At 37.7% G+C, this 26,399-nt stretch overlaps 2 protein-coding genes across 2 annotated transcripts in view; one reads left to right on the top strand and one right to left on the bottom strand.

Moving 5' to 3' along the window:
* CDC40 (cell division cycle 40) overlaps positions 1 to 1,748 on the bottom strand; it is a 52,873-nt gene extending 51,125 nt beyond the window's left edge. The window contains exon 1 of the mRNA XM_007450099.1: positions 1,544 to 1,748. Coding sequence (XP_007450161.1) covers positions 1,544 to 1,732 — 189 coding nt within the window. The 5' untranslated portion in view covers positions 1,733 to 1,748. The remainder of the gene's footprint in view (positions 1 to 1,543) is intronic.
* Positions 1,749 to 2,175: 427 nt separating this feature from the next.
* WASF1 (WASP family member 1) overlaps positions 2,176 to 26,399 on the top strand; it is an 88,376-nt gene continuing 64,152 nt past the window's right edge. Inside the window, exon 1 of the mRNA XM_007450098.1 lies at positions 2,176 to 2,747. The gene's annotated coding sequence lies outside the window, so the exon portion shown is untranslated. The remainder of the gene's footprint in view (positions 2,748 to 26,399) is intronic.

Genomic DNA, 26,399 nt, shown 5'->3' with positions numbered 1-26,399 from the left:
CTCAGATGACAGAACTTGACAACTGGAAGGCCAATGACAATACTCAGGGAGAGTAAGTTTCCCAAGAGGCTAGGGCAAGGCTGCATTAAGTTGAGGAGAAAATGAGATAAACTGAGAGAGCTCCAAAAAGCTGAGCTGTGAAAAGAATGAAGACTCAGGAGGCTGCTAGAGGAGGGGTGTAAGTTTGGGGAGTTTGTTTTGTTATAAAAGTAGGAGGATCCTAAGCATTCTTTCATACTCGATATACATTAGTAAAAAGTAAAATCCATGAATAGCTCACTAAAAGCCTGTAAAAGACTCAGGTATATCACTATCACTAGACTGGGAAACATCTTAAATACAAAGGAGTTTTTGCACACTGCCTCCCCTCACCACATCTTCAGCTCCTGATCACCCCCAATGGGCTCTACTGGGCCTCTACTACCAACTGGTGGATGCTCTTCTCCAGCTCCAGACACACAGACCTTTCCTCGGTTCTTCAAACACACTAAGCTGTTTGCCATCTCAAGGCTTGCTGTCTCCTTTTGCTGGGAAACTCTTGCCTTATCGTGCACTTGGCTGGCTTTTTCCTGTTCCTCAAAGCTGCTTTTGCAAGAGGACTTCCCTGACCAATCTACAGAAGTCATACTCCTAACTTATTCTTTATTACTGAACTCTATTTCACGGAATTCTATTTTTTTCCTTTACAGTACTCAATCCAATCGGTAACCACTTTATTTGCTCATATTTTATTGGCTGCCTCTTCCACTAAAATGTACGCAATCATGATGTCAAAGATGTCTGGCTTGTTTGCCTCTGTGTCTTCAGCCCTTAGAACAGTTCCTGGCAAGTAATATGTGTTCAATAAATATTTGTTAAAGGAACTATATAACCCAATTTCTCCCTCTATCACTTTCCTCAACTGGGATCATGCACACTGTTTCTTAAATCTAAGGCCTTTTCTCACTGTCTTGACTTATATATGCACTTTTATTAGATACCAGGATCTCTGCTGCAAGCTTTATTTGTATCATTTCATTTAATCGTCACAATAGTCCTCTCATATAGATAGGTCCTTTTAAAATTATATCTCCATTGTATAGGTGAGGAAACTGAGGACGTTGTACAACTTGCCCAAGTTCAAACAAGTGGTGGAGCCGGGATCAGAACTTAGTTCTGACTTCAAAAACAAAACAAAGCCAGGCCACAGCTCACTTCAAGTGAGGGCACATACTCTAGTTTGGGAAGTCCTGATTTAGCTTTGTTTATGTTCTGTTACACCTACTCCATCCAGGCCACATCCTAATCCATAAATTCAAATTTCACCCCCTCTTCCCGCTTGCTTTCTGAAGGTGGGAGGCGAGAGCAGGGAGTGCAGGGCTGTCCTGAACTTCCAGTTCCCAGCTTCTCCCAAGGAAGATGCATGTAGGGAGAAGAGATCCAAGCGTTAGCCACTTACCTTTCAGGACTGAGGACGAGGTAACCCGGGGCCTAACAAGTGACTGTCGGATTCTGGAGCAGAAACCGACAATTCCAGCCCCGCAATAGTGGCCAAAACGCTTACCTTAACTGCCACCTCCGGAGCGGAGTCCACCGCCACTGCCAGAGAGGACTTATCTGAAGACGACTTAGTCAAGTGCATAAGGGAGTCCGCGGCTGGCAGCGAACACCGTCCACCCTCACTGTCCGAGTCCGATTCGGACCCTGAACCCGAACCATAAGAAGCAGCCAGAGATTCGATCGCAGCCGACATGACGGCAACAGACACTGCGGAGACCAGGCCCTGGCGGAAGAAGGAGTAGCTTCAGGTCCTGACAGATTGCCATGACACACATAATTTAGCTCCTTTCCTACGAAATCGTTTATATTTTAAAACAATCATTACAACCGATTAATTAATATTAGAATAATAACAACAGGACTTGGAATTTGGAAACATTTAGGGAAATAGAATTATAATAGCTTATAACTTTCGGGACCTTTGCGGCTAGATTAAAGACTACGAGTTCCGAAATACCTTGAGGCCTCGAAGTGCTAACGCTTCCGGCGTGCCGCGCGGCGGGAAGTGGGAGAGGCACGATGGGAACTGTAGTTTAGAGAAAGGGGGCGGGGCGGGGTGGGCAGGCCCCTCTTTGACCCCGCCCCTGAATGGTAGGTTCATTCAATTGGCTATCATCTTTCCTCATTCCCTGGCCAAGCACTGTTCTCTCCGTCCCCCTCCCCCAAACTGAGGATTGGGCAATACCATAAAGCCTCAGGAAAGGGGGGGGAAGAGAGATATTCATTCCCCCACTGATGGGTGAGTGGGTGGGGGCTGAGTTTCCCACCACAGATGCACCTGGGCACTGGGAGCTGAAGAGGAAAGTGAGAATCATAAGTGGGAAGACCTTGACTGGCGGGGAATAGCTCCTGGTGGGAAAGATGGGGGATTAGGTGGCGAGAGTCCTGCGGTTCCCCCTGCTTCAGGCGCGGGTTTTCGAGCCCGGTTGTGGAGAGTCGCGCGCTGGGAGGGGGCAGCTGGGGGGCGGCGGCGGCGGCTCGCGGTGTTGTTCGCTCGCGCGTCGAGCACACGGTGGGTCCGGTGACCGGCGGTCGTCGCAGGCGGCGTTCCTTGTGGCCCGGTGCCTCGGCCGCTGCCCACAGCGGGTTCCACCGGGGAGCCTGACAATCCTGGAGGCTCTAGGTGGAGTCCCTGGAGCTGAGAGGGACCGGCGGCCACCGCCGAAGCATGAAGAAGGGGTAAGGCTAGAGCCCCTCAAGATTCCTCGGTGAGCGCGAGTCTCTTAGGAATTGTTTTTTTTGGGGGGACAGGGTGCCGGGAGAGGAACTCTTCCTCACTGGCCAGAACGGAGAGAGGTGTACGTGGAGCACTAGCCCAGCAAAGGTTGCGAGGATGGGCGCGCCTACCCCGCGACGGCCCCCACCCCCATTCGCGGGTTTCCAGAGCTTCGGCAGCCAGACCGCTGGCCCGGCTGGGTACCCAGGGACACGGCGGCCGGCGGGTGCACCTGGGGCTCGGTTGCGGGGACCGCCCCGAGGCTGCTCTAGGCGGGGAGACTGCGGGTCTTACTTGGGTGTCACCGCCTGAGAGCCCCTGCCCCCGCGGCCTGCCCCTGTGCCTCCTCGCTCTGGGGGAGGCTGCGGCACCCGGTGCCGGAGAAGCCCAGCTCGAGATACGTGCCCGAGGCTCTGTAAAGCCAGCTGGTGCGTTTGCGTTTTTGCTCCGCGCGTCTGTGTCTACAGAGACAACATAACGGTAAAGCGAGTGCGGGGATCTCTTTCTTCGCTAGAAGAGGAGGCCAAGCGCGGTTCTAGCCTCCGATGCCTGTTATGGGGAGGGGGGTGCCTTGAGCAGAGTTAGGGAGCTGCTCACCCAGCTCCGATGTCAGCAGGACTCGCCCATTGTGCCACCCGGATAATTATTCAACTCTGCAGCATCCATTGCACCTTTCCCATTTTTCTTTTCCCCTTGCTGTAGCATGCCCCCTAGCTTCGGTACTCTGACGCCTTCTCTTGCACTTGCGGATGATGAACTGGAATAATGGTGAAAAGAAAGCACATCTGACCTGAACATTCATAACCTGTCCTATAGCTGATTAATTAACTAATCCCCAGATAGACTAGATACTTGAATACGACTCAGTCTAATTCTGTCCTTTTCTATGTAAAGTGTGCCTAGGATTATATATAGTTTTTTTGTTTTGTTTTTGTTGTTGTTGTTGGTGTTAGATCCACGTATTAGCTAAGTCTTATTCCTGTCTGGTAATTCATGTAATTAATTTATTGGTTATTCAACCCATCTAATGTTTTAAATTTAATTTGTATAGGAGATAACTTTCATTTTCCTAATTGTTGGTAACACTGCATCATAATTACAGATTCAGTCTCAGTCTTTGAACTCTCAGGAACAGTTTTTTCCCTTATGCTCTAAGTTTCTGTTAGGAAAAGTGTATTTTTTAATGTCCAATATTTGATATAAAATTTCTCAAGTTTTGAATAAGGGAAGTTTTGTATTTCTTTATTTTTCAGTAGCGGAATATTTGATTGCCAGTTCTAGCCTCCGGTTGAAAGAAAGGAAGCATTTAATATTTAAGATGGGGTTTTAACCGCCATAACATTGCCTAAATTTATCTAAATTTTACTTTTTATTCAGCTCTTTTCTTTGCAATATCATGTATTTAATTACTTGTTATAGAATTTCTTCTCATTTTTCCAACTTCTGTCTACAAGGATGGGTAGGCAACAATTTTGCTCGATCTACCTGAAAGATGAAATATTTTTTGAACATGGAAGAAACAACTGTTGGTTATTTGTTTATTATGTTAAAAACTGTTTACATCCCACTATTTAAAAATAAACGATTCACGACCAAAAATAAGTGTTTTATTTTGTGATCCTCCCTTTCCAGCTTTTCTTGTTTAAGATTGTTGCCATAACCCTCTTGGTAAAACGGAATTGCACATAGACATTGCAGAGGCAGTTGTTTTAAGGTACAGTAATTGTTTTATGGCACTTGGAAGTGGCGCACATATAATATAACTTGATGGTGTAGCATCAGTTGCTTGTTAGGAAATGACCTTGCAGTTTACAAAATGGACACCTTGTCTTGGTTTCTTTATATGTAAATGGAAATAAACCCATTTATGCCACTAAGTAGTATGCATAAATTAAGTAAAAATGTTTTCATGAGGCTTTCAAAGAAAATTTAAATATTTTAGCTAATGAACGATGAAAATATTTCAGTGTAAAATACAGTGAAAAATGTCATTAGGATTTTCTGTGGCATTTAGAATGGATGATTTACATTGAATTTTGCTTTGGAGACATATGGCTGTAAATTGAAGAATGTTTCTCATCTATCAAGTTTTTAATAATTGCAAATTTAATAGGTATTATAGTTAATACATATATGTAGTTGTAAATATAGGTATAGTTAATATTCATGAAAAAGTTATATGACTTGGTAGTAAACAAGTAGAATATTGAATTAAGTTTGTGAAAAAGAAAATCTCCAGAAAACATTAAGGCCTTTTTCATTGAAAAATTTGCAGATGACACAATTCAAAATACATTTTGAATTTGTATGTAATACATTGATTTTTGTAGTGTAATATAATACATTGACTTTGTAATACATTGAAAGTACGTTGATCATTTGTGAGGTGTGATATGGAGCTACTTTGTTTATTATTCAGGTTTGTAAATAACCATTTATATATTCAGAGACGGTGTATAAATATAATACATTTAATTATACATTTTGCTTTATTGTCAGAATAATTTAAGGTATTTCCAAGTACTTGATTTTCATTATCACAGTAGCTAGTAGCTTTTGATTTTCTTATCATGGGATTAACTCAGTTAATTTTCATAGCAAAAACTATTAAAATATATTATTATTACTTTTACCAAAACAGTGCTTTTAGTTACTTTGTGGGGAAGCTTCATATAAATAAGACTATTCAAATGTCTTTAAAGTTACTATTGTATAGTTTCTATTTTTGAGAATTAATTTGATGACATTTTTAATGTTTTCTTAAATGACCAACTAAAATTTAGCTGTCATTATTACTTGGGTAAGTACAGTTTACTCAAGGTTTTTCTAAGCTCCTTGAGGACAGGAACTGACCCAATGCTTATTGTCATAAATCTGAAATTGCTAGCATAGTGTTTAGCAAATAGTATAGGTTTAATTTTTTATTGGACAAATAAAATGAATGAATGAAGACTATCCATTGATTTAATGTACTATGTAGACATTTTTTAAAAGATCTATCAAGTAAATTTTTAATTCATAAAGCTTATAGCTTTATCTCAAGAGAAAAGAAAAAAAATGTATTTGGAAGTTCTTTGAACTTCATTTACCTGTTCAGGCATAATTCCTTTACCCACACATTTTTTGAACTAGCACTAGATACTATATAATGCATACATTGTCAACCTTTCATTTATGAAATGATAATAATTTTCTTCTTATTTCTTACAGGTCACTTCATGAAAATGTACATTAAAGGTTTTTTTTTTTCCTAAATTAGATGAGTATAGATAATGTGTTTGATTCTTTTTGACTTATTTCATTTTTCCAGTAAAATATTAATAAAAAATGTATGTAGAGTATATCCTGTGCTAAATGTGCCTGAGTACCTAATTTTAAGAATAAGTGACCTCTAGGGTGGAGCTTTTTATAAAATGAAGAATCTTTTGTTTTTAGTTTATCACATTCAGTTTATAATTTTGAATCTTTGTGTAGTGGTAGTTCCTAACTTACAATAGGATTGATTATATTTTAAAACTTGTAAAGTGGTTTAGAACTTGGAACTTACGTTCTCAGAAACAATATGCTTGGTTAGATTTGCAGACAACTCACCAAATTTAACCCATAATATACTTCAATTTTAAGAGTAGACTAATACTATTAGAGAGTTGTAAAATTGTATTATTAGTTAATATAAATACTATACTGAAAATACCTATTACATTGAAAATACCTATAGATATAATACCTATACCTATATTGAAAATAATGTGTACAACAATCTTTCTGTGGGAAAATCAATTCAGAATCTACCTTGAAATGCTAGGAATACATTTCTCTTGTGTTAGACATAACAACGTTATTAGGAACTTGTCCTCTGACACCCACTGGACATGAAGAGGAAGATTTTCCTCAGTTCAGTGAGTGGTGCAACCTTACATCATCTGGGGCAAGAGGTCAGAGAATGAGAAATTGGAAGGAGCTAAGATCTGTTTTGTAACGTTGGACAAGTCATTTTACCTCTTAAGGTCTTTGGTTTTCTCATTTATAAATTGAGAAGGTTGAAGTAGATGATCTCTGAGGTTCCTTTTGGTTACAAATAAAATTCAAAGGCGTTTCGAAGCTAAGTGTAACCCTTTTTTCTGAGAGTTCATTTTCCCTTTCTAATGTAACTGCTTACATAGTTCCTGTCAGAAAATTTCTCCTTTCTGGATCTACCTCTGGAAAGATTATAGTCTTACTCTTTTTCTCACATGCCTATTCGTGGGAGCAAGACTTCTTAGGTTTTTAAAGGAGTTTTTGTTGTTACGGTTGCTGTTTTGTTTGCTTTTGTTTTTATTCTTTTTTTAAACTCCCAGCACCACCAAGAAACAGAATTAAGATATCTCCAGAGAAATTTTTTTAGAAGGCAAAAATATTGTAACTAAAGTTGTGGAGTGGGTGTATGAAGGTAAAGAGATGGAATATGACCTGAGAATAGGGTTGTCAGGTAATGTACAGGGTATCCTGTATTTTTATTTGCTAAATCTGGCAGCCTTGCCTTGGGTGCTGTGGATCTTTGGGCCGGGCAAGAGTATGGTGATGGGGTGGTTGGAGGCAGAGGGAGACAGGGAGAAAGTCCTCCTTGAGGACAGGGCAGTTTTGTTGTTGTTGTTTTGGTTGGTTGTTTTGTTTTGCCCTCATTCATTTTTGTGTTTCTAGTACTTGTTCTTTAAGCTAAATGGATGTTTGAGCTGATATAATTACGATGGAAGAGCAGGTAAATAATTCTCTTAGGAGGGTGGTAAGATCAAGATGCTGTGAGAAAAGGGGTTATGAAACACAGCTGTGTTTGTCATATACACTGGAGTATTTTGTAGGTTTTTAATTAACTTCTTATTTGGAGGTTAATAATATTCAAGAATAACAGGTAACAGGGTAACATGGTCTCCTAAGAGGAAAAGAAGTACCATTGCATGCTTGCTCTGCGTGCCAGCTACTGTATAGGTACTGTTATATTTATTGTCTTACTTATTTGATATCATAGTCTTATGAGGATTTTATGGAAGAAGGGGGTTAACTGAATTAAACAGGTTCATCCTGCTCAGCAGAAGCACAGGTTCTCTGGGCACCACTCTCTTCCCTTTACTGCTGAAGTAGACATTTTAATAATAGTAATTCTGCCTGCCTGCTACCTCTCCTTCATCTGCATTTGGATAATCTAGTGGTGATTGTCCCATGCTAAGCCAATTATTCATTCAGCACATAATTATTGAGGGCCAACTAGGTGCTAGATAGATACAGAAAAGAGAGTAAAACAGAGGTCTTGATTCTCTTAAGCAGCACGGTAAGAGACTGATACTAGAGAAAGGCACACATTTATCATTAGAAATTGTGATGAGTGCTCTAAAGGACAAGAACAGGTAACCTAGTTTACCTTGGAAATCAGGGACAGCTTCTTTGAGGAAAGATTGGTGGACATTACCTATGTGAAAAAAGAATAGAAGGTAAAGAATGCGTGGAAAACAATTTTTGAGATGGGAAAGAGCTTGGCAGGTTCAAGGGACTAAAGAAAGGCCAGAGTAGATGAAGCTGAGCTATGTAGTGGGCAGGAGGGCTTTTGGAGGTAAACGGGAGGCAGACCAGGCGTGGCGCATTAGCTCTGGCTCAGTGAGAGGTACGGATTTCTACTTTAAGTGTATTGGGGAAGGCCATGAGGAATTTTAACCAGGTTAATCCTGAATCACGTCTGTCTTTTAAAAAGATTGCTCTGGCTTAGAGGGGGCCAGGGAGGCCAATCACAATTCTGCCCATTTCTGTAGTTTATTGGTCCAGTTCTAGACGCCCGCACTGAGCCAGGCTACTCAGTTTTTCCTGGGTCCTAAGTGCCCAGGGGGTGGAATAATTTGTTTTCTCTCCAGTGGCTGAAGCTATAAAACACGAAACTGAGAAACTGTTAATGGCCTTGTTTCTTGCCCTGTGAAGTAGATAAGCAGGGGCATCTTGAAGAAAGAACAAGAAGAGAAGCAGATAGAGAGTCTTGGCTGTGTTCAAGTGTCTTTGTCCATGGTCCTGAGATTGGGTTGCAAGAGGCACCCTAGTATCTTTGTTATAAGTTGTCCTTTTTTACACAAACTAGTTGGAATGATATTTTTGGTGCTTGGCAACCAACTAATTGAGTCCTAGATTAAGTAACTTGTACAAGGTCACATTGCTAATTAAAATGGTAGAGGTGGAACTTGAATAGAGATTTCAAAGTCCCATTTTTTCCTATAACCATATGCTGCCAAGCCACCACTGCTTAAATTAATGATTCTAAAGTGATTCTAAGGAGGTGGGTGTTGGGTGTGATGACACCTGTTGGATGATGATGGCAGCAGTGCTTTATTTGGGGTATGTTTTGCAATAGTAAAACTTCCTGGCATTCTTTTCCGTTGAGTAACAGTTACTCAGGTCTACTCTAAAAAGTTAGCCTTTCTATAATGACTAACTCATTTGAAAAGAAAAAGAGAAAGAAAAAGCTTGTGTGTCAGGGAATGGATTAACTCATTTGATTCCTCTACTGAAAAATGTGAAGTCTTATGTTTTCATGTTATGCTACAAAAGTAAGCTTTTTTGTTTTCCATTCTTTGATAAGACATGTTGTCTCATATCTGGGTTTGTTTGTTTTTTGGTAAATTTTTGTAACATAAATGTGCTTGATATAAAGCCAGAGAATTGTGGAAAGGTTAAGCAAAATGGGAGGAATATGAGAAGCATTTTATATTTTAGTTGGAGAAGAAAACTAGCACTCATTTATTTTGAAAACCAAAATAAAAGCTTTGTGTGATACATCATAATACATGGCTAGAAATTTATCAATTTTGTTGATATTTTCAAAGGACTCTTTTTTGGTTTCATTGGTTTTCTCTGTTGATTTTCCATTTTCAATTTCATTGATTTCTGCTCTGTTTTTTTTAAAATTCTTCTGATTACTTTAGGCTTATACTGCTCTTCTTTCTCTAGTTTCCTAGGGTGGAAGCTGAGATTGATTTTAGATCTTCTTTCCTAATATATGCAGTCAGTGCTATAAATTTCCCTTTAAGCTTTTGATAGATCTCACACATTCTGATGAGTGGTATTTTAATTTTCACTTACTTCACAATATTCAAAAATTTATCTGAGACTTCTTTGACCCATATGTTATTTAGAAGTGTGTTATTTAATCTTCAAATATTTGGGGATTTTCCAGCTACCTTTCTGGTATTACTTTCTAGTTTAATTCCATTGTGGTCTGAGTGTATACGTTGTATGATGTCTGTTCTTTTGTGGGGAGGGTGTTTTACAGCCCAGAATATGGTCTGTCTTGGTGAATGGTCTGTGTGAGCCTGAGAAGAATGTGTGTTCTTTGTTGTTGGGTGAAGTACTATATAAATGTCAATTAGATCCAGTTGACTGATGATTCTGTTCAGTTCAACCCTATCCTTATTAATTTTCTGCCTGTTGGATCTGTCAGTTACTGATAGAGAGGTGTTCAAGTCTCTGTAATAGTGAATCCATCTATGTTTCTCCTTGCAGTTCTGTCAGATTTTGCTTCACATATTTTGGTGCTCTGTTGTTAGGTATATACATTAAGGATTGTTATGTCTTCTTGGAGAATTTATACCCCTGTCATTATGTAAAGCCCTTCTTTATCCCTGGGATATTCCTCTGCTCAAAATTTGTCTGCATTCTCTGAAACTGTGTCTTTATATTTAAAGTGGGTTTCTTGTAGACAGCATATATTTGGGTCTTTTTTTTTTTTCTAGTGCACTCAGATGTTCTGTCTTTTAATTGCTGTATTTGAACCATTCATATTTAAAATGGTTTTTGATACAGTTGGATAACTATCTACCATATTTGTAACTATTTTGTATTCATTACATTTGTTCTTTTTTTAATACTTTTGTCTTTTTCAGCCTTCTTTGGCTTTAATTAAGCATTTTATATGGTTTCATTTTTCTCTCCTTTCTTCACATATCAATTATATTTCTTTTTAAAATGTTTTTAGTGCCCTAGAGTTTGCAATGTACATTTACAACTGATCTAAGTCCACTTTCACATAACATTATGCTGCTTCACAAGTAGCACAGGTATCTTATAACAGAATATTCCAGGGACTTCACTGGCGATCTAGTGGTTAAGACTCCACACTTCCACTGCAGGGGCCATGAGTCTGATCCCTGGTCGGGGAACTAAGATCCCGCATGCCTTGCTGCATGGCCAAAAAAAAAGAAGTAAAAACAAAACAAACCCCAGAATATTCCCAATTCCTCCATCCATTCCTTATATCATTGCTGCCATTCATTTAATTTATGCATATACTATAATTACCCAATACTTTGTGGCTATTATTACTTTGAACAAAACAGTTGTCTATTAAAATCAAAGAGAAATTTTTAAAAAATATTTTATTTTACATTTATTTATTCATTCTCTGTTGCTCTTCCTTTCTTCATGTAGATCCAAGTTTCTGATCTATATTGTTTTCCTTCTCTCTGAACTTCTTTTATCTTTTCTTTCAAGGCATGTCTACTGGTGACAGATTCCCTCAGTTTTCACTTGTCCAAAAAAGTCATTACTTCTTCACTTTGAAGGGTAATTTCTCTAGGTTGGTGCTTTTTCTTTCAACACTTTAGATATTTCACTCCACTCTCTTGTTCATGGTTACTGACAAGATGTCAGTGTAATTCTTATCATTGTTTCTCTATCGTAAAGTGTTTTTTCCTCTGGCTTTTTCAGTATTTTCTCTTTGTCTTTTAGTTTTCTGCAGTTTGAATATTATATGCCTAGGTGTAGAGTTTTTGGTTTTTCATTCTTGGTGTAGTCTAAGCTTCATGGATTTATGGTTTGGCTCCTATCATTAATTTTGGAATTTTCTCAGGCATTATTACTTCAAGTATTTATTCTACTCTTTTTTCTCTTCTCTTTCTGATATTTCCATTATACATATGTTACACCTTCCTTAATTGTCCCACAGTTCTGGGATAGTCTGTTCTGTTTTCTCATTCTTTTCTCTCTTTGCATTTTAGTTTGGGAAGTTTCTGTTGATACTTCTTCAAGTGCACTGATTCTTTTCTCATTTGTGTCCAGTTTACTGATGATCCTATCAAAGGCATTCTTCATTTCTGTTGCAGTGTGTTTTATTTCTAATATTTCTTGGCTCTTAGAGTTTCCATCTCTCTGCTTACATTATCCATCTGCTTTTGCATGTTGTCCACTTTTTCCATTAGAGCCCTTAGTAATCATAGTGATTTTAAATTCCCAGTCTGATATCATAAAATCTCTGCTATATCTGAGTGTGGTTCTAATGCTTGCTTTGACTCTTCTGACTATGCTTTTTCTTTCCTTTTAGCATGACTTTTAATTTTTTTGTTTTTGTATTTATGTGACTGGAAATTAGGCTGTGATTACTGTTTGCTGTAGCAGTAGGTGTCAGAGGTTTCAATTTCCTTTAGTGTCCTTGTTTTTGTTTCCCTTGTTGTCTTTGGATTTCCCTAGAAACACCTTCTTAAATAGAGTTAGAGCCTTGCATTTTTTTTTTTCAGCCATAATCCTGTTATTGTATAGGAGCCCTATTCATGTGGTGGTAAGGTGTAGGGGATGGGAAGTGGTCTATAACCCTATGATAAGATATCGGTCTTTTGCAGGGTCTGTGCCCCTGAGTCTTCACAAGTGCTTCTCAGCTTCCGCTCTCCTTTCTGTAGGTATGTCAGTAAGGCTAGAGTGGGCAGGAATTGGGTAGTTTTCTTTTCCCCAAGTTGGGTAAAGCTCTGGCGAAGTCTTTTCCTTTGCTGAATAGGCTTTTGTTATGGAGAACTCTCTGGACTTATATCAGAATGGTTACTTTCCCCCTCCTCTGGCCAAACAGGAGGTGATTCTTCTCTGATCCTCACTATGATAACCTTGTGGGGCATAAAGCCCAGGAAAGTATAGCAGCCCATACCTCCTTAGAGGAGACCCCCCAGGAGTTTTAAACTTTCACACTAGTCCACAGTCAGTGTCCAGCAACTTGCTGAAGTTACCATTTAAGTGTTCATACCAATTCCTGGCTCCCGTGGCTTCTGCTTCAGTTAGCTAATCTGTATTCTCTGGATTCACTGTTCTCTCTAGTTTCTTGGGTGGCACTTTGTCCTGTGACTTCAGTCTCTGATGGATCTAAGAAAAGTCCATTGGTTTTCAGTTCGTTCAGCTTTTGTTTCATTATGAGAGAAAGAATGATGGCTTCCAAGCTCTTTACATGTTGGAGTGGAACCTGAAAGTTATCATATGTATTTTTAAAAACTGCATAGTATTTCATTGTATAGGTAAACCGAAATTTATTTCACTTATTCCTGATTGGTAGATGTTTAGGTTGCTTCCTTTCTTGTCATATGACAAGCCATGATGTAATAACTCTCCTTGAATAAACTGTAGTTTTGATTTTAATGGCTATTTTCAGTTATCTATATTTCCTCCTGCAGTTACATAGAAATTAATCAGGAATTGACTGTATTTAAATCAGAAGACTGGATTTAATCCTTAGTACTTTCACTTATTATGTACTCTTGGACCATTTTACTTCTGATAAGTTTCCTTATTTATGAAATGTAAATGATAAAGACTACCTTGAAGAGTTGTTGTGAGGATTAAATAATATAATAGAAGGCATTTGTAAACTATAAAGCACTATATAAAAGTTGGGTAGTTTAGGTATATCCAGTTGTGATAGAAACTGTGAGTCTTAGTAATAAAGCACTCTGTTAATTAAATAGCTTTAGACCAGGCTGCTTAGTACAGTATTTTGAAAGAAGATACTTTGATTTATTGATAATTCTGAGAAAGGGGGCATAGTTGATTCTGAGACAGGGGTCATAGTTGATTCTGAGTGAGATAGCTAAGTAACAAGTATACTTTGAAAACTTAATTGAGGAAATAATATGTTGATGGAAGCTGTTTTGTGGTACGCGGGCCTCTCACTATTGTGGCCTCTCCCATTGCGGAGCACGGGCTCCGGACACATCGGCCCAGCGGCCACGGCTCACAGGCCTAGCCGCTCCGTGGCATGTGGGATCTTCCCGGACCGGGGCACGAATCCGTGTCCCCTGCATCGGCAGGCGGACTCTCAACCACTGCGCCACCAGGGAAGCCCACATTAGGTTTTATGAAGATAAGAACTAAGAAAAGTAAGCAAAGCCAATTTTAACTTAGCTTTGCAATTATGCATCCAATATGTTGTTCTAAAACATTGGTAAGACTTAATCAGATAGAATTTTGATTTTTCATTTATTTCAGTATTCTTCTCCAAAGTGAGTTAGTAATTTTTGAGGTCATATAGTCTTTAGTGCCTTGATACTCAGAAGTATGATCTGTGGACCAGTAGTGTCTGCATCATCTTGAGAGCTTTTTAGAAATGCAGAATATGAGGGTTACCCCAAATCTACTGAATCATTTTAACAAAATCCCTGGATGACTGGTATGCACCTTTACATTTGAGAAGCTCTGACTTAGTATACATAAATCTTGCAGTTGAGAAAGACCTTTGTCAAGGTTTTCAACTACGTAGTATTTCTGAATAGCTTATGATTTAAAGAGAGAAATGGGTATTGGGTTAAGTGTAACTTTACCAGTATTGTTAGAAATTATGCTAAACAGAGGGATGCACTAATCTATTTTAAAAATCTTACACACTTCTAACAGAGATGAGGATAGGCTGTTGCAAGCCTAATGATCTATAGGTCAATAATGAATTTTTTCTTAAAAAGAAAAATTAAGTTAATTTTTAAACTTGTCAAATGTGGTAATGATTTCTTCATCTGACTTCATTGGGAATTGAGAGATTCCATTTACATGTCTTTTCCAAAAAATTATATCTTTTCCTTTTAAAAGTAAAATTTGTGTTTTAATTACTTTCCATGGAAATAGTTTTAAAATTCACTTTTTAAAAATTTTTTTAAATTTTAAAAGTTTTAAAATTTAAGGAGACTTTGCTTCCTTAAAGTACATGGAATACAATTTAACCTTTTCTTAGTAATAAAGATTCCCCTAGCTCCTACCAAAGCCTTACATGTGTAGATGCTCAGTTAAACTGATGAATTGACTTATTATGAAGACCTTCTGTTATTGCAGTTTGTTGTAATACAGAGATATTGGTTATTAAAGGATGTAGGATTATTTATCCATATAACAAATGATCTACATTGCTGGCCTACATTACTGTGTTTGCAATTTTGAACTTTCCCTATCTTTCTCTGTCAGCTTTCAGTGTTTATATGGCTGCTTCTCTCAGCTTCCCCCTTTAATTTGTTGTTTCTAACTGCACTCTAAGAAACCAGATGAGACTATATATTACATGAGTGTCTTGACCTCTCCAGTCATTCATTCATTAATAGATATTTATTGAGCACTTATTAAATGCCAGGCTCTGCTAAGTACTGAGTATTCAGTGGAGAACAAAACAAAATCATTGTTCATGTGGAGCTTACATTCTAGTTGGGGAGGTAGGCAATAGACAAATACCTCTGTAATACATAAGTAATAAATACCTATGTCATAGATGTAAGTTCTATGAAGAAAAATAAAGCAAGGCATAGATATAGTAAGTAATGGGAGGGGCCACTACTTTAAATAGGGTTGTAAGGGAGAGTGAAGGGAGCAGAGAGCTGAATGAAGTAAATTGAGATATGTATAATATTTTTTTAAAAAAGAGTACATAAATGCAGTGTACAGACTATGGCTTCCACTTTGCCTAGAATCCTCAGGTGTTTATTTAAGATATAAATCTTAAGTATTTCTGCAGTTTTGAACATGGCAACCAAAAGTATGGTTACCATCACGCTCTCTAAGGATTTTTATGTTACTTCTGGGAATGAAAAGTGGGCTGAAAGATGAGGTTTAAATGACAGAATATTGGAATTTTTTGAACATTTGAATGGTTTAAAAGAACAGTGGAATAGAATACAGTGATCAAAATTAGAATTGTTCTAAAATTTAAGACATAGATTGATTTAAAATAAAGATGTGCTATAAGTAGTCCCCTGAAGAAGCAGAATGGCTTCCCATGTGGCTGTATTGCTCTTGACTTAATAGTGACACCAGTAATCACAGTAGCACCATTTTTTGAGCCCCTATTACGTGCTAGGCACTGTTCTAGGCATATGTATGGTGTAATGTTCAAACCATCCCAGTGAGTGGTTATAATTCTCACTTTTATCAGGTGGAAACTAAGGTTTAAGCATAGACAGCTACAGAGTCTTCCACAATACTAGCCAAAATCTAACTGCCCAATCTCTTATGCTTACTCCTGACTCAGGTGTCCTCTAGATGTAGGGGAAAAATGGGATTATTTTGATTAACTTGTTAGGTGGCAAAATTGGAGGTCTGTGTTGGGGATTGGTTCCAGAGTTCAAGCCACGTGCAGAGTAAAAATCATGTACCAAATTAGTGAACCATCAAAAGAGTTGAATGAAAATGGCTGTATCATATCCTTTTGATGAAAATGCAGTTATTTTGCCAGCAATTTGCATACAATCAAAAGTTTACTGAATTGATATTGTAAAGAAACCAGTACTTTGATTTAAAGATGACCTCAAATGCTAGGTGATTAGGTGATGTTATTAGAAATAGAGAAGTCCAAAGAATGAGTAAATTTTCTTTGGGGGGAGAGTGGGGAGTCACTGATGATGAATATGATTTTGGATATGTTGAAAATGAGCTAATGAGACATTATTGTGTTGTTGTCTGGCAGACAGCACAGGTCTAAATGTTTACAGGGATGTTAGGGTTGTTTGTATCAGTAATTTAGAGGTGATAGTTCAAGTTCTGGATATAGATGGATTTATGAAGAAGAGAGAGTATAGAATGAACTGGGGTATAACAAAACTGTTGGTTCCTGACTCATTATTTACAGAGTGGAAATTAAAAGGACAGCCAGAAGAGGATGCTGAAGATGTGATCAGAGAAGATATAATGTGTTGCGTTCTGATATGACTGTTTAGTAGGGACCAGAGGATAAAGTAAGCCCTGTGGTCTGGGGCAATTCTCCTTTGAAAAGAAATCTGAAATGCTAGTGAGGTAGGAAGGGAAGCAAAGCCAAAGGTATGTTGATGGTTTCGAAAACAGGAGAATGAAAGGATCGCAAGGACTGGGTAAGGACAAAGAAATTTAATAATGAGGACTTGGAGGGGTGGAATAGAATATTTAGGTCAGAAAGGGACATTTCATAGATGGAGATCTTAGAGGCAGAACTGTAAGAGTCTATACTGACTCTTGATGTATGCTCAGTAGTAGAGGGGAAGGGGCTACTCCTCAGTCCTCAGGACTGGAAGGACTGAAGTTTGAGCCCTCAAGAGAGATGAGGTATACTTTACAAAGCTTTGCTCTAGTCTTTATGCCTCTAACTGTTGCCCTGGGGTTAGTAGGCAGTGCATGCCACATCATTTGAAGTGGGAATTTTGGAGGGAGAAAAAGCATCGTGCATTACTTGTGAATGCTCAATTATAAATATATTCCCCTTCTTGCTTGCAAAAATAAGTCTTTTCATTGTGATAGAGGCAGGCAACAATTGTGTACCTAATATATAGGAGATCAGTGTTAATATCATTTTTATCATCAGTGTAGTCATGGAAGTAAATGAAATAAAGAATATCCCTTAATGGATATGTATATAAAGGACTTAGTTTCATTAACATTAAAAAGACAATGTAAATTTCTTTTTTGTAATTTCATGCTAAGTACAGAAAGATGACATTAATGACCTGTCATCAGTTGAACATGAATTTTAATGTATATTTCTTGTAATAGGGATGGATTTATGAGTACTCCAATTAATTTTTAATTTTTAAAAATTAAAAAAATTATTTAATTTATTTATTTTTGGCTGCTTTGGGTCTTCATTGCTGCGTGCACGCTTTCTCTAGTTGCGGCGAAAGTGGGGGCTACTCTTCATTGTGGTGGCTTCTCTTGTTGCAGAGCACGGGCTCTAGGTGCGCGGACTTAAGTAGTTGTGGTGCGTGGGCTCAGTAATGGCTCGTGGGCTCTAGAGTGCAGGCTCAGTAGTTGTGGCGCACGGGCTTAGTTGCTCTGGAGCAGGTGGGATCTTCCCAAACCAGGGCTAGAACCCGTGTCCCCTGCATTGGCAGGGGGGGGGGTTTTTTTTTTTTTTTTTTTTTTTTAACATCTTTATTGGAGTATAACTGCTTTACAATGTTGTGTTAGCTTCTGCTGTATAACAAAATGAATCAGCTGTATGTTTACATATATCCCCATATCCCCTCCCTCTTGTGTCTCCTTCCCCCCCTCCCTATCTCACCCCTCTAGGTGGTCACAAAGCACCGACCTGATCTCCCTGTGCTATGTGGCTGCTTCCCACTAGCTGTCTATTGGCAGGTGGATTCTTAACCGTGGCGCCACGAGGGAAGCTCTCCAACTAATTTTAAGTTAATTAAATCTGCTCATTAAAAGTCTGACTGCTGGGCTTCCCTGGTGGCGCAGTGGTTGAGAGTCCGCCTGCCAATGCAGGGGACGCGGGTTCGTGCCCCGGTCCAGGAGGATCCCTCGTGCCACAGAGCGGCTGGGCCCGTGGACCATGGCCGCTGGGCCTGCGCATCCAGAGCCTGTGCTCCACAGCGGGAGAGGCCGCAACAGTGAAAGGCCCACATACCGCAAAAAAAAAAAAAAAAAAAAGTCTGACTGTTATGTGAGAGGTCATGGTAAGAGCAGAAACTGCTGGCTTAAATAGTATTTACTGTAATATTCTTATGCAGTCTTTTTAGGGTAAAATGAGATACTTGTTATAAAACGGACTTTTGAAACAAGTCTATATTAATATAAGTTGTTACTGTTATAGGCCCATATGGGACTAGGACCATAGATAAGGTCATGATTTACATTTTTACTGAAATATTTAATGTGGTATTTAAATGTTTCCAATGTAATAAATGACTAGAATAATGTTTGTTTTGATATTCATCAATTTAGCTTTATTATTTTTAATTTTTAAGTAACTCTCTATACCAGTAATACTGAATTTTAAAGAAAGATGGTGATGATTTATTGAAAATTAAATCACTTATTTTCTTTTTAATTTTTTTGTATTTGTTTTTCATCTGCAGCTGCCTCCCCAAATGATAGAATTAGCCATAACTGACCTTATTTGAGGATTACAGTGAAGCAATCAAATCCTTTAAGTTAGGTATAGATGTATCTTACTTTAAGGAAATTTAATATGAAACTGCTAATGGAGTAAGTATAGATAAAAATAAGAAGAAAGGCCCAAGGACTGAGTCCTAGGGTACTCTTAATATTTAGAGGTAGAGAAGATGAGGAGGAGGAGGTAGGAGGAAAGCCAGGAACTTGAGGTTTCCTGAAAGCCACATTAAGTGATTTCAAGGAGTGAACTGTGTCAGATGCTGTTAAGAGGCTGAGTGAAAAGAGACTTCAGAATTAACCACTGGATATAGCACATAACTGACCTTGGTCAGATGGTTTGATACAATGCTGGAAATGAAAGCCCAGATGGGGCAGATTTAAGTGAGAATTGTAGGAGAGAAATCAGGGAATTAATTCAAGGAATTTTACCAAAAAGGAGGGTGGAGAAATCAGGGAATGGGGGGTTGAATGGCTAGAGGCAGAAGTAGGACCAAGAGAAGTTTGTTTTTGCTGTTCTCTTTTGTTTTTTTTTAAGATGGATGAAATTATAGCACGTCCTTCTGTTGATGACAGTGATCCAGTAGAGGGAAAAGAGTGATGCAGAAGAGAAAGAGGGGATAATTAATCCTTACTGTGTAAATAAGATTTGGGAACTGGCCTGGAACTTTCCCACCATGTGAAATGGTTTCTGTGGAGAAATTTTTCACTTCGACATAGGTAGATTACAAATGACTAGTAACCCAACTCATCTACCATTTTATACTTATAGATTATTATTATTATTATTTTTTTTTTTTGCGGTATGCGGTCCTCTCACTGCTGTGGCCTCCCCCATTGCGGAACACAGGCTCCGGACGAACAGGCTCAGCGGCCCTGGCTCACGGGCCTAGCCACTCCGCGGCATGTGGGATCCTCCCGGACCGGGGCACAAACCTGTGTCCCCTGCATTGGCAGGCGGGCTCTCAACCACTGTGCCACCAGGGAAGCCCACTTGTAGATTATTTTTAGTGATGGGATGGAAATTGTTAAAGCCACGTACCAGTTTTCCATCGTGATAACTGCATTTATTTTCAAGTCAGGAATAGGATTGTAATATGCTGACAGAAGATAGCTAAGCTCACTGATGTACACTGAATTTGCACTATGTTTTAATCCATTAGTCAAGATTTTTTTGCTTGCACATTTCCAGAAAGAACATCATTTGTTCTTGTTGTTCTTGTTGTTTATCCATCTTATATATGCTGGTTTGTTTATTACTTCTAATACATGCTCGAATTTGTTTTTTATTTAAATATTTCAAATAAAGTACTTTTATTAAAAAAAAAGAAAAAAACAGAAAGAAATGTACTCTTCTGCACACTGAAGTTGAGTAGTATAACATTACTACTATAAGTTTAAATCATTTTTTTGTTAATAGGTGGTAGAAAATAATCATTTTATAGCAGGATATGAGTATTGACTATATTGGAATAAATGGTTATTGCTATTTGATTAAATGGATTTTTGAGAGCTGTATTGGAATATAACTGACATACAATGAATTGTACACTTGGATACGTTTTGACTTATGGATGCACTTTGAAACCATCATGACAATCAAGATAATAAACCCCTCCCCTCAATTTCCTATTCTTCCTTTGTAATTCCTATATCCTATCTTTCCGACTCCTTCATCTATCCCAATCCCTACCCTAGGCAACCACTAACCTACTTTCCGACACTATAGGTTAGTTTGTATTTTCTAGAACTTTATATGAATGGAATCACACAGTATAGAGTCTTTTTTGTTTGGCTTCATTCACTCAGCATAATGATTTTAAAGTTCATCTGTATTGTCACATCCATCATTAGTTCATTTTTTTGCTGAATACTATTCTATTTTGTAAACACTATTCCAGTGGAAAGCAATTTGTTATTCATTCATCTGTTGGTGGTCATTTGGGTTGTGTCCAGGTTTTGGCTATTACAAATACAGCTACTGTGAGCATTCATGTAGAAGTCATTGTTTGGACATATGCTTTCCTTTGAGTAAATACCTAGAAGTAAAATGGCTGGGTCATATGGTAGGCATATATTTAACTTTATAAGAAAGTACCAAAGTCTCTTTCAAAGTGGTTATGTCATTTTATAATATTTTTACAAGCAAGGTAGGAGTTCAGTTGCTCCACATCCTCACCATTTTAGTTTTAGCCATTCTAATAGGTGTGTAGTGGTATCTCCTTGTGGCTCTAATTTGCATTTCCCTAAAGACTAATGATGTTGATCATCTTTTTATATGCCATTTGTATATTTTCTTTTGTGAAGTATCTGTTTAAATCTCTGGATGTTTAGCTTTGGATTATTTGTTTTCTAATTGAATTTTGAGGGTTCTTTATTCTAGATACATGTGCTTTATCAGATATGTGATTTGTGAATATTTTCTCTCAGCCTGTGGATTGTCTTTTCATTCCCTTAATGGTATCTTTCAAAAAGCAGAAGTTCTTGATTATGATGAATTCCAATTCAAAAATTTCTTCTTTTATGGATTGTGCTTTTGGTGTTATATCTAAGAGATCTTTGCCTAACCTGAGGCTGTTATAGTTTTACATGTCTTATAGTTTTACATTCTGCATTTAGGTCTATGACTTATTTGTACATGGTATGAGGTAAGGATCAAAGTTCTTTTTTTTTTTTAATACAGATATCCAAATGTTGTAGCACCATTAAAAAAAAGAATATTAACTTTGCACCTGTCTAAGAAATCAATTGACCCAATAATCCATCAGTTGGATTATTTCTGGACTTTTTTCTATTCCATTGGTTATTTGTCTGTCTTTATACCAATACCACACTACCTAGAATAGTGTAACATTATAACAAGTATTGAAGTCAGGTAATATAAATCCTCTTATATTGTTTTTCTTTTTCAGAGGGCTCTGTATTTCTTCTTGAGTGAGCTTCAGTGGTTGTCCAGGAATTTTTTCCATTTCATTTAAGATGTGGAATTCATTGGTATAAGTTGTTTATAATATTTCCTAACTATTCTTTTAGTGTCTGTAGAATGTATAATGATAGCATTCCTCTCATTCCAGATATTGTCAATTTGTATCTCCCTCAAATGCCACCCTCCCCCCCTCAGCCTGGCTAGTGGTTTATCATTTTTATTGACGTTCTCAAAGAACCAGCTTTTGTTTTTTTTGATTTATTGCCCCCTCCATTATTTTTCTGTTTTCTGTTCCATTGATTTTTGCTCTCACCTTTACTATTTCCTCTATTTTGCTTACTGCCAGTTTAATTTGCTTTATTTTTTCTAGTTTCTTGAGGCGAAAGTAGTTGAGGCCATTTATTTGAGACCTTTCTTCTTTTCCAATGTAGACATTTTAGTGCTATAATTTTCCCTTTATGTACTGCTTTAGCTGCTTCTCTCAAATTTTGATACATTTTTCTCATTTTCATTCAACTCAAAACAAGTTTTTTTCTTTTTATTTCCTCTTTGACTTGGGGTTATTTGGAAATATGCTTCCTGATTTCCAAATATTTGATAATTTTCCATATATCCTTCTGTTGTTGATTTCTAACGTAATTAGATTGTGGTCAGAAAAAATACCTTGTAGGATTTGGATCCCTTTAAATTTAGTCTTACTTATTTTATGACACAGAAGTGGTCTGTCTTGGTAAATGTTATTTATATACTTGTAATACTTGAAAAAATGTGTATTGTTTTGGAATAAGATGTTCTATAAAGTTCACTTAGGTTAAGTTGGTTGATGGTGTTCTTCTAGACATCTGTATGCTTATTGATTTTCTGTCTACTTATTTTATTAGTTATTGAAAGAGATATGTTGAAATTTCTAACTGTATGTTAGTACGAATGATTCCCTTTATCTCTGGTAGTATTCTTTCTCTGAAATCAACTTGGATGTTAATATAGTCACTCCAGCTTTTTTTCCTTTAGCGTGGTGTATCTTTTCCTGTCCTTTTACTTTTAACCTATTTGTGTATTCATATTTAAAACATGTTTCTTATAGGCAGCATGTGGGTGGGTCTCATTATTTTAATCCAGTCTTATAGTCTCTGCCTTTTAACTGGCATGTTCAGATAATTTATGGTTAATGTGATTATTGATATGGTAGGGTTTAAATCTACCATTTTGCTATTTGTTTTCTTTTTGTCTTAACTGTTCATCAATCTTTTATCTCCCTTTTTGTTTTCTTTTAGATTGAGTAATTTTTTTAATGATTCTATTTTTTCTCCTTTGTTGGCTTAATAGCTATAATTCCTTGTGATATTTTAGTGTTTACTTCAGAGTTTATAGTATACATCTTTAACTTACCATAGTTTACTTTTAAGTGGAATGGTGAATTTTTCACAGATCAATTTGTTCAGCTTTCAAATTGTCACTACAGGCTCACATTCATTTGGACTTTGGAGTTATATACACCTGGATTCAAATCCCAGCCATGATACTTACTCAGTGTAGGATTGCTTACACTTTCTATGCCTTAGTCTTCTCATCTATAAAATGGAGTTAAACTCTTTCATAGAATGGTGCCTGACATACAGTAAACTATAATTTGTAGCTACTTTTATTAAAAATCATGTTGATGAAAATCTGTTAATGAATTCTAGCTACCTTGACATCATTCTATTTCTCCTATCACGCTAAAGTACCTATTACTTCTTTTTTTTAAATAAATTTATTAATTTAATTTATTTTTATTTTTGGCTGTGTTGCATCTTCGTTGCTGCATGCAGGCTATCTCTAGTTGTGGTGAGCGGGGGCTACTCTTTGTTGCGGTGTGCAGGCTTCTCATTGCGGTGGCTTCTCTTGTTACGGAGCACGGGCTCTAGGTGCACGGGCTTCAATAGTTGTGGCACGTGGGCTTAGTAGTCGTGGTTCCTGGGCTCTAGAGCGCAGGCTCAGTAGTTGTGGCATACGGGCTTAGTTGTTCCGCGGCATGTGGGGTCTTCCTGGACCAGGGCTTGAACCCGTGTACCCTGCATTGGTAAGTGGATTCTTAACCACTGTGCCACCAGGGAGGCCCCATTATTACTTCTTTAGATTAGTCATTTGTCTGCTACTGTTCTGCCTTTCTCAATTTGAATCAATCCTCTTGCCAAGTTAATCTTTCTCCAATATAACACCAATCATATCACATCATTTCTCAGTTCAAAACTATTACCACCTGACTGCTCACTTCCTCCAGAATTAAGGACAAACTCTTCATACTGACAAGCAACATAGCCCATTGTATCTGTCTTCAATTTATCTTTCCCCTTCTTTTCCTTCACTATTCTTCTACTTTTATTCTGTATAGTTCAGTCAAACTGCATTCTCTTTCTTCTCCAAATATATACTATAGTTTCCTGACTCCGAATTTGTTGTTGCTGTTTTTGTATGTCTCTATAAAATTTTGAGAGCAAGTATGTCTGAAAATTACCTCTTGTACCAGTGTTCACCTGTCATGATCCTTTGCATCTTTGAAGGCTCTCATCAAATTCCATCTATTTCATTGAGCTTTTCCTGATACTTAGCTGGTTGTGGTCTTTCCATTCATCATATTTCTGCAGTTCTCCTGTGCTTTTCTTATATCACTGGCCTTGTACTACCTTTGGTTATACAGGCCCAAAATTCCTTACCTGTAGTTCTAAAGTTCAAAAGACTCTGAAAACTAGAAGTTTCTTTAAAAAAAAAAAAAAAAAAAAGACTAGATTGGTGGCTCTGGTAGGCAAAATAATGGCCCCCCAAAGATGTCCATGTCCTAATCCCTGGAACCTATGGACATATTACCTTATTTGGCAAAAGGGACTTTGCAGAGATGATTAAATTAAAGAACTTGCAATGGAACTTGTATAAAGGGCCAGAGAGTAAATATTTTAGATTTGCCATATGATCTCTGTTGTATCTGCTCAGCTCAGTCATTGTAGCCAAAACACAGCCACAGTAAAATGTAAATAAAGGAGTATAACTGTTTCAATAAAACATTATTTATAGACAAGGAAAAAAAAAAAGATCTTGCAATGGGGAGATTAGCCTGGATTACCTAGATGCACTCAATGTAATCACAGAAGTCCTTATTAGAGGAAGAGAGAAGCAAGGGAGTCAGAAGGAAATGTCATGGCAGAAGTAGAGGTTAGAGTAATGAGATTGCTGACTGTGAAGATGAAAGAAGGCCAGGAGCCAAGGAATGCAAACAGCGTCTAGAAGTCAGGCAAGGCAAAGAACAGATTCTCCCATTTATCCTCTAAAAAGAACCCAGCCCTGTAGACACCTTGTCTTTAGCCCAGTGAGAGTTCTGACTTTTAGAAGTATAAGATAATAAATTTGTATTGTGTAGCCACTACGTTTTGTGGTAATTTGCTACAGCAGCAGTTGGAAGCTAATACAGTGATAAAACCTGACCTGAACTGATGGGAGGCTATTTATAGTCAATATTTATACAAGTTAGTAAATATTTATACATTTCATTATAGAAATAACAATGTTGGATCATAGGGTGCTGACCTAGACCTTGCTGAGTGGTTTCTTAATATATAGTATATATACTGTATTACCTTTCTAAAATCTGGGAACTTCTAAATTCTGAAACACATTTTCCCCCAAAGGGTTTCAAAAAAGAGTTTGTGGACCTAAAGTCATTTACACTAAATAATGTGTCTTTCCCTCTAAAAGATTACTATAAACTAAGTGAGGGCAGAAATTGAGATTTATCTTTGTGTCTCCAGTTCAATGACTTACAGGTAATATGTGTGAAAAAAATATTATTGAATTGACCTTAAATATTTGTATACACTGTGGGGAGTATAAAGTTGTAGGAGACCTGCCAAAATCATCTCAGATCCTAGTGAGGGAGATAAGACATGTATTGGCTCATGATGAGGCATTCCAATATAAGTGACATACAAATAGTATCAGAGAAGGACTGAAGTAATCTGTGAAAGTTCCACTAAAGAGGGGACTTTTTAGCTGTAACAATGACTACCATTTGTATAGCACCTTCTGTATTAGGTTCTTAATGTGCATTACTAAATCCCCACAAAAATCTTATGATAAAACAGAGCTCAGGGATGTTAAATAACTCAGTCTTAAAGGTGAGTAGGTTGAGATTGGGTTCATTCTCTGAGGAGAGAATGGCATGAGCAGAAGTCTGGAAGTAGTTGTATAGAAGTCACAGAATAAGTTCAGAGAATTAGATTCTTTTAAGAGTTTATCTACATAATACTGTAATTGATCTAAAATATAGTTATCTGTTAAATAAAATGTTAACTGTTAGTCTCTCTGGTTGCTGGGATTTGGGATAATTTTATTTTCATGTATGTGAATATTTTCTAAATTTGCTTCAAGAAACGTGTACTGATTGTATAACTGGCAGCAATAAACATTATTTCACATGATTAAAAGACAAGTATGGGGGCTTCCCTGGTGGCGCAGCGGTTGAGAGTCCACCTACCGATGCAGGGGACATGGGTTTGTGCCCCGGTCCGGGAAGATCCGACATGCCGCGGAGCGGCTAGGCCCGTGAGCCACGGCCACTGAGCCTGCGCGTCTGGAGCCTGTGCT

The sequence above is a fragment of the Lipotes vexillifer genome, unplaced genomic scaffold, assembly GCF_000442215.2.
Source record: "Lipotes vexillifer unplaced genomic scaffold, Lipotes_vexillifer_v1.1 scaffold1238, whole genome shotgun sequence".
Classification (NCBI taxonomy): domain Eukaryota; kingdom Metazoa; phylum Chordata; class Mammalia; order Artiodactyla; family Lipotidae; genus Lipotes; species Lipotes vexillifer.
Note: the sequence above shows the minus strand (reverse complement) of the source record. Positions and strands in the feature narration are given on the sequence as shown.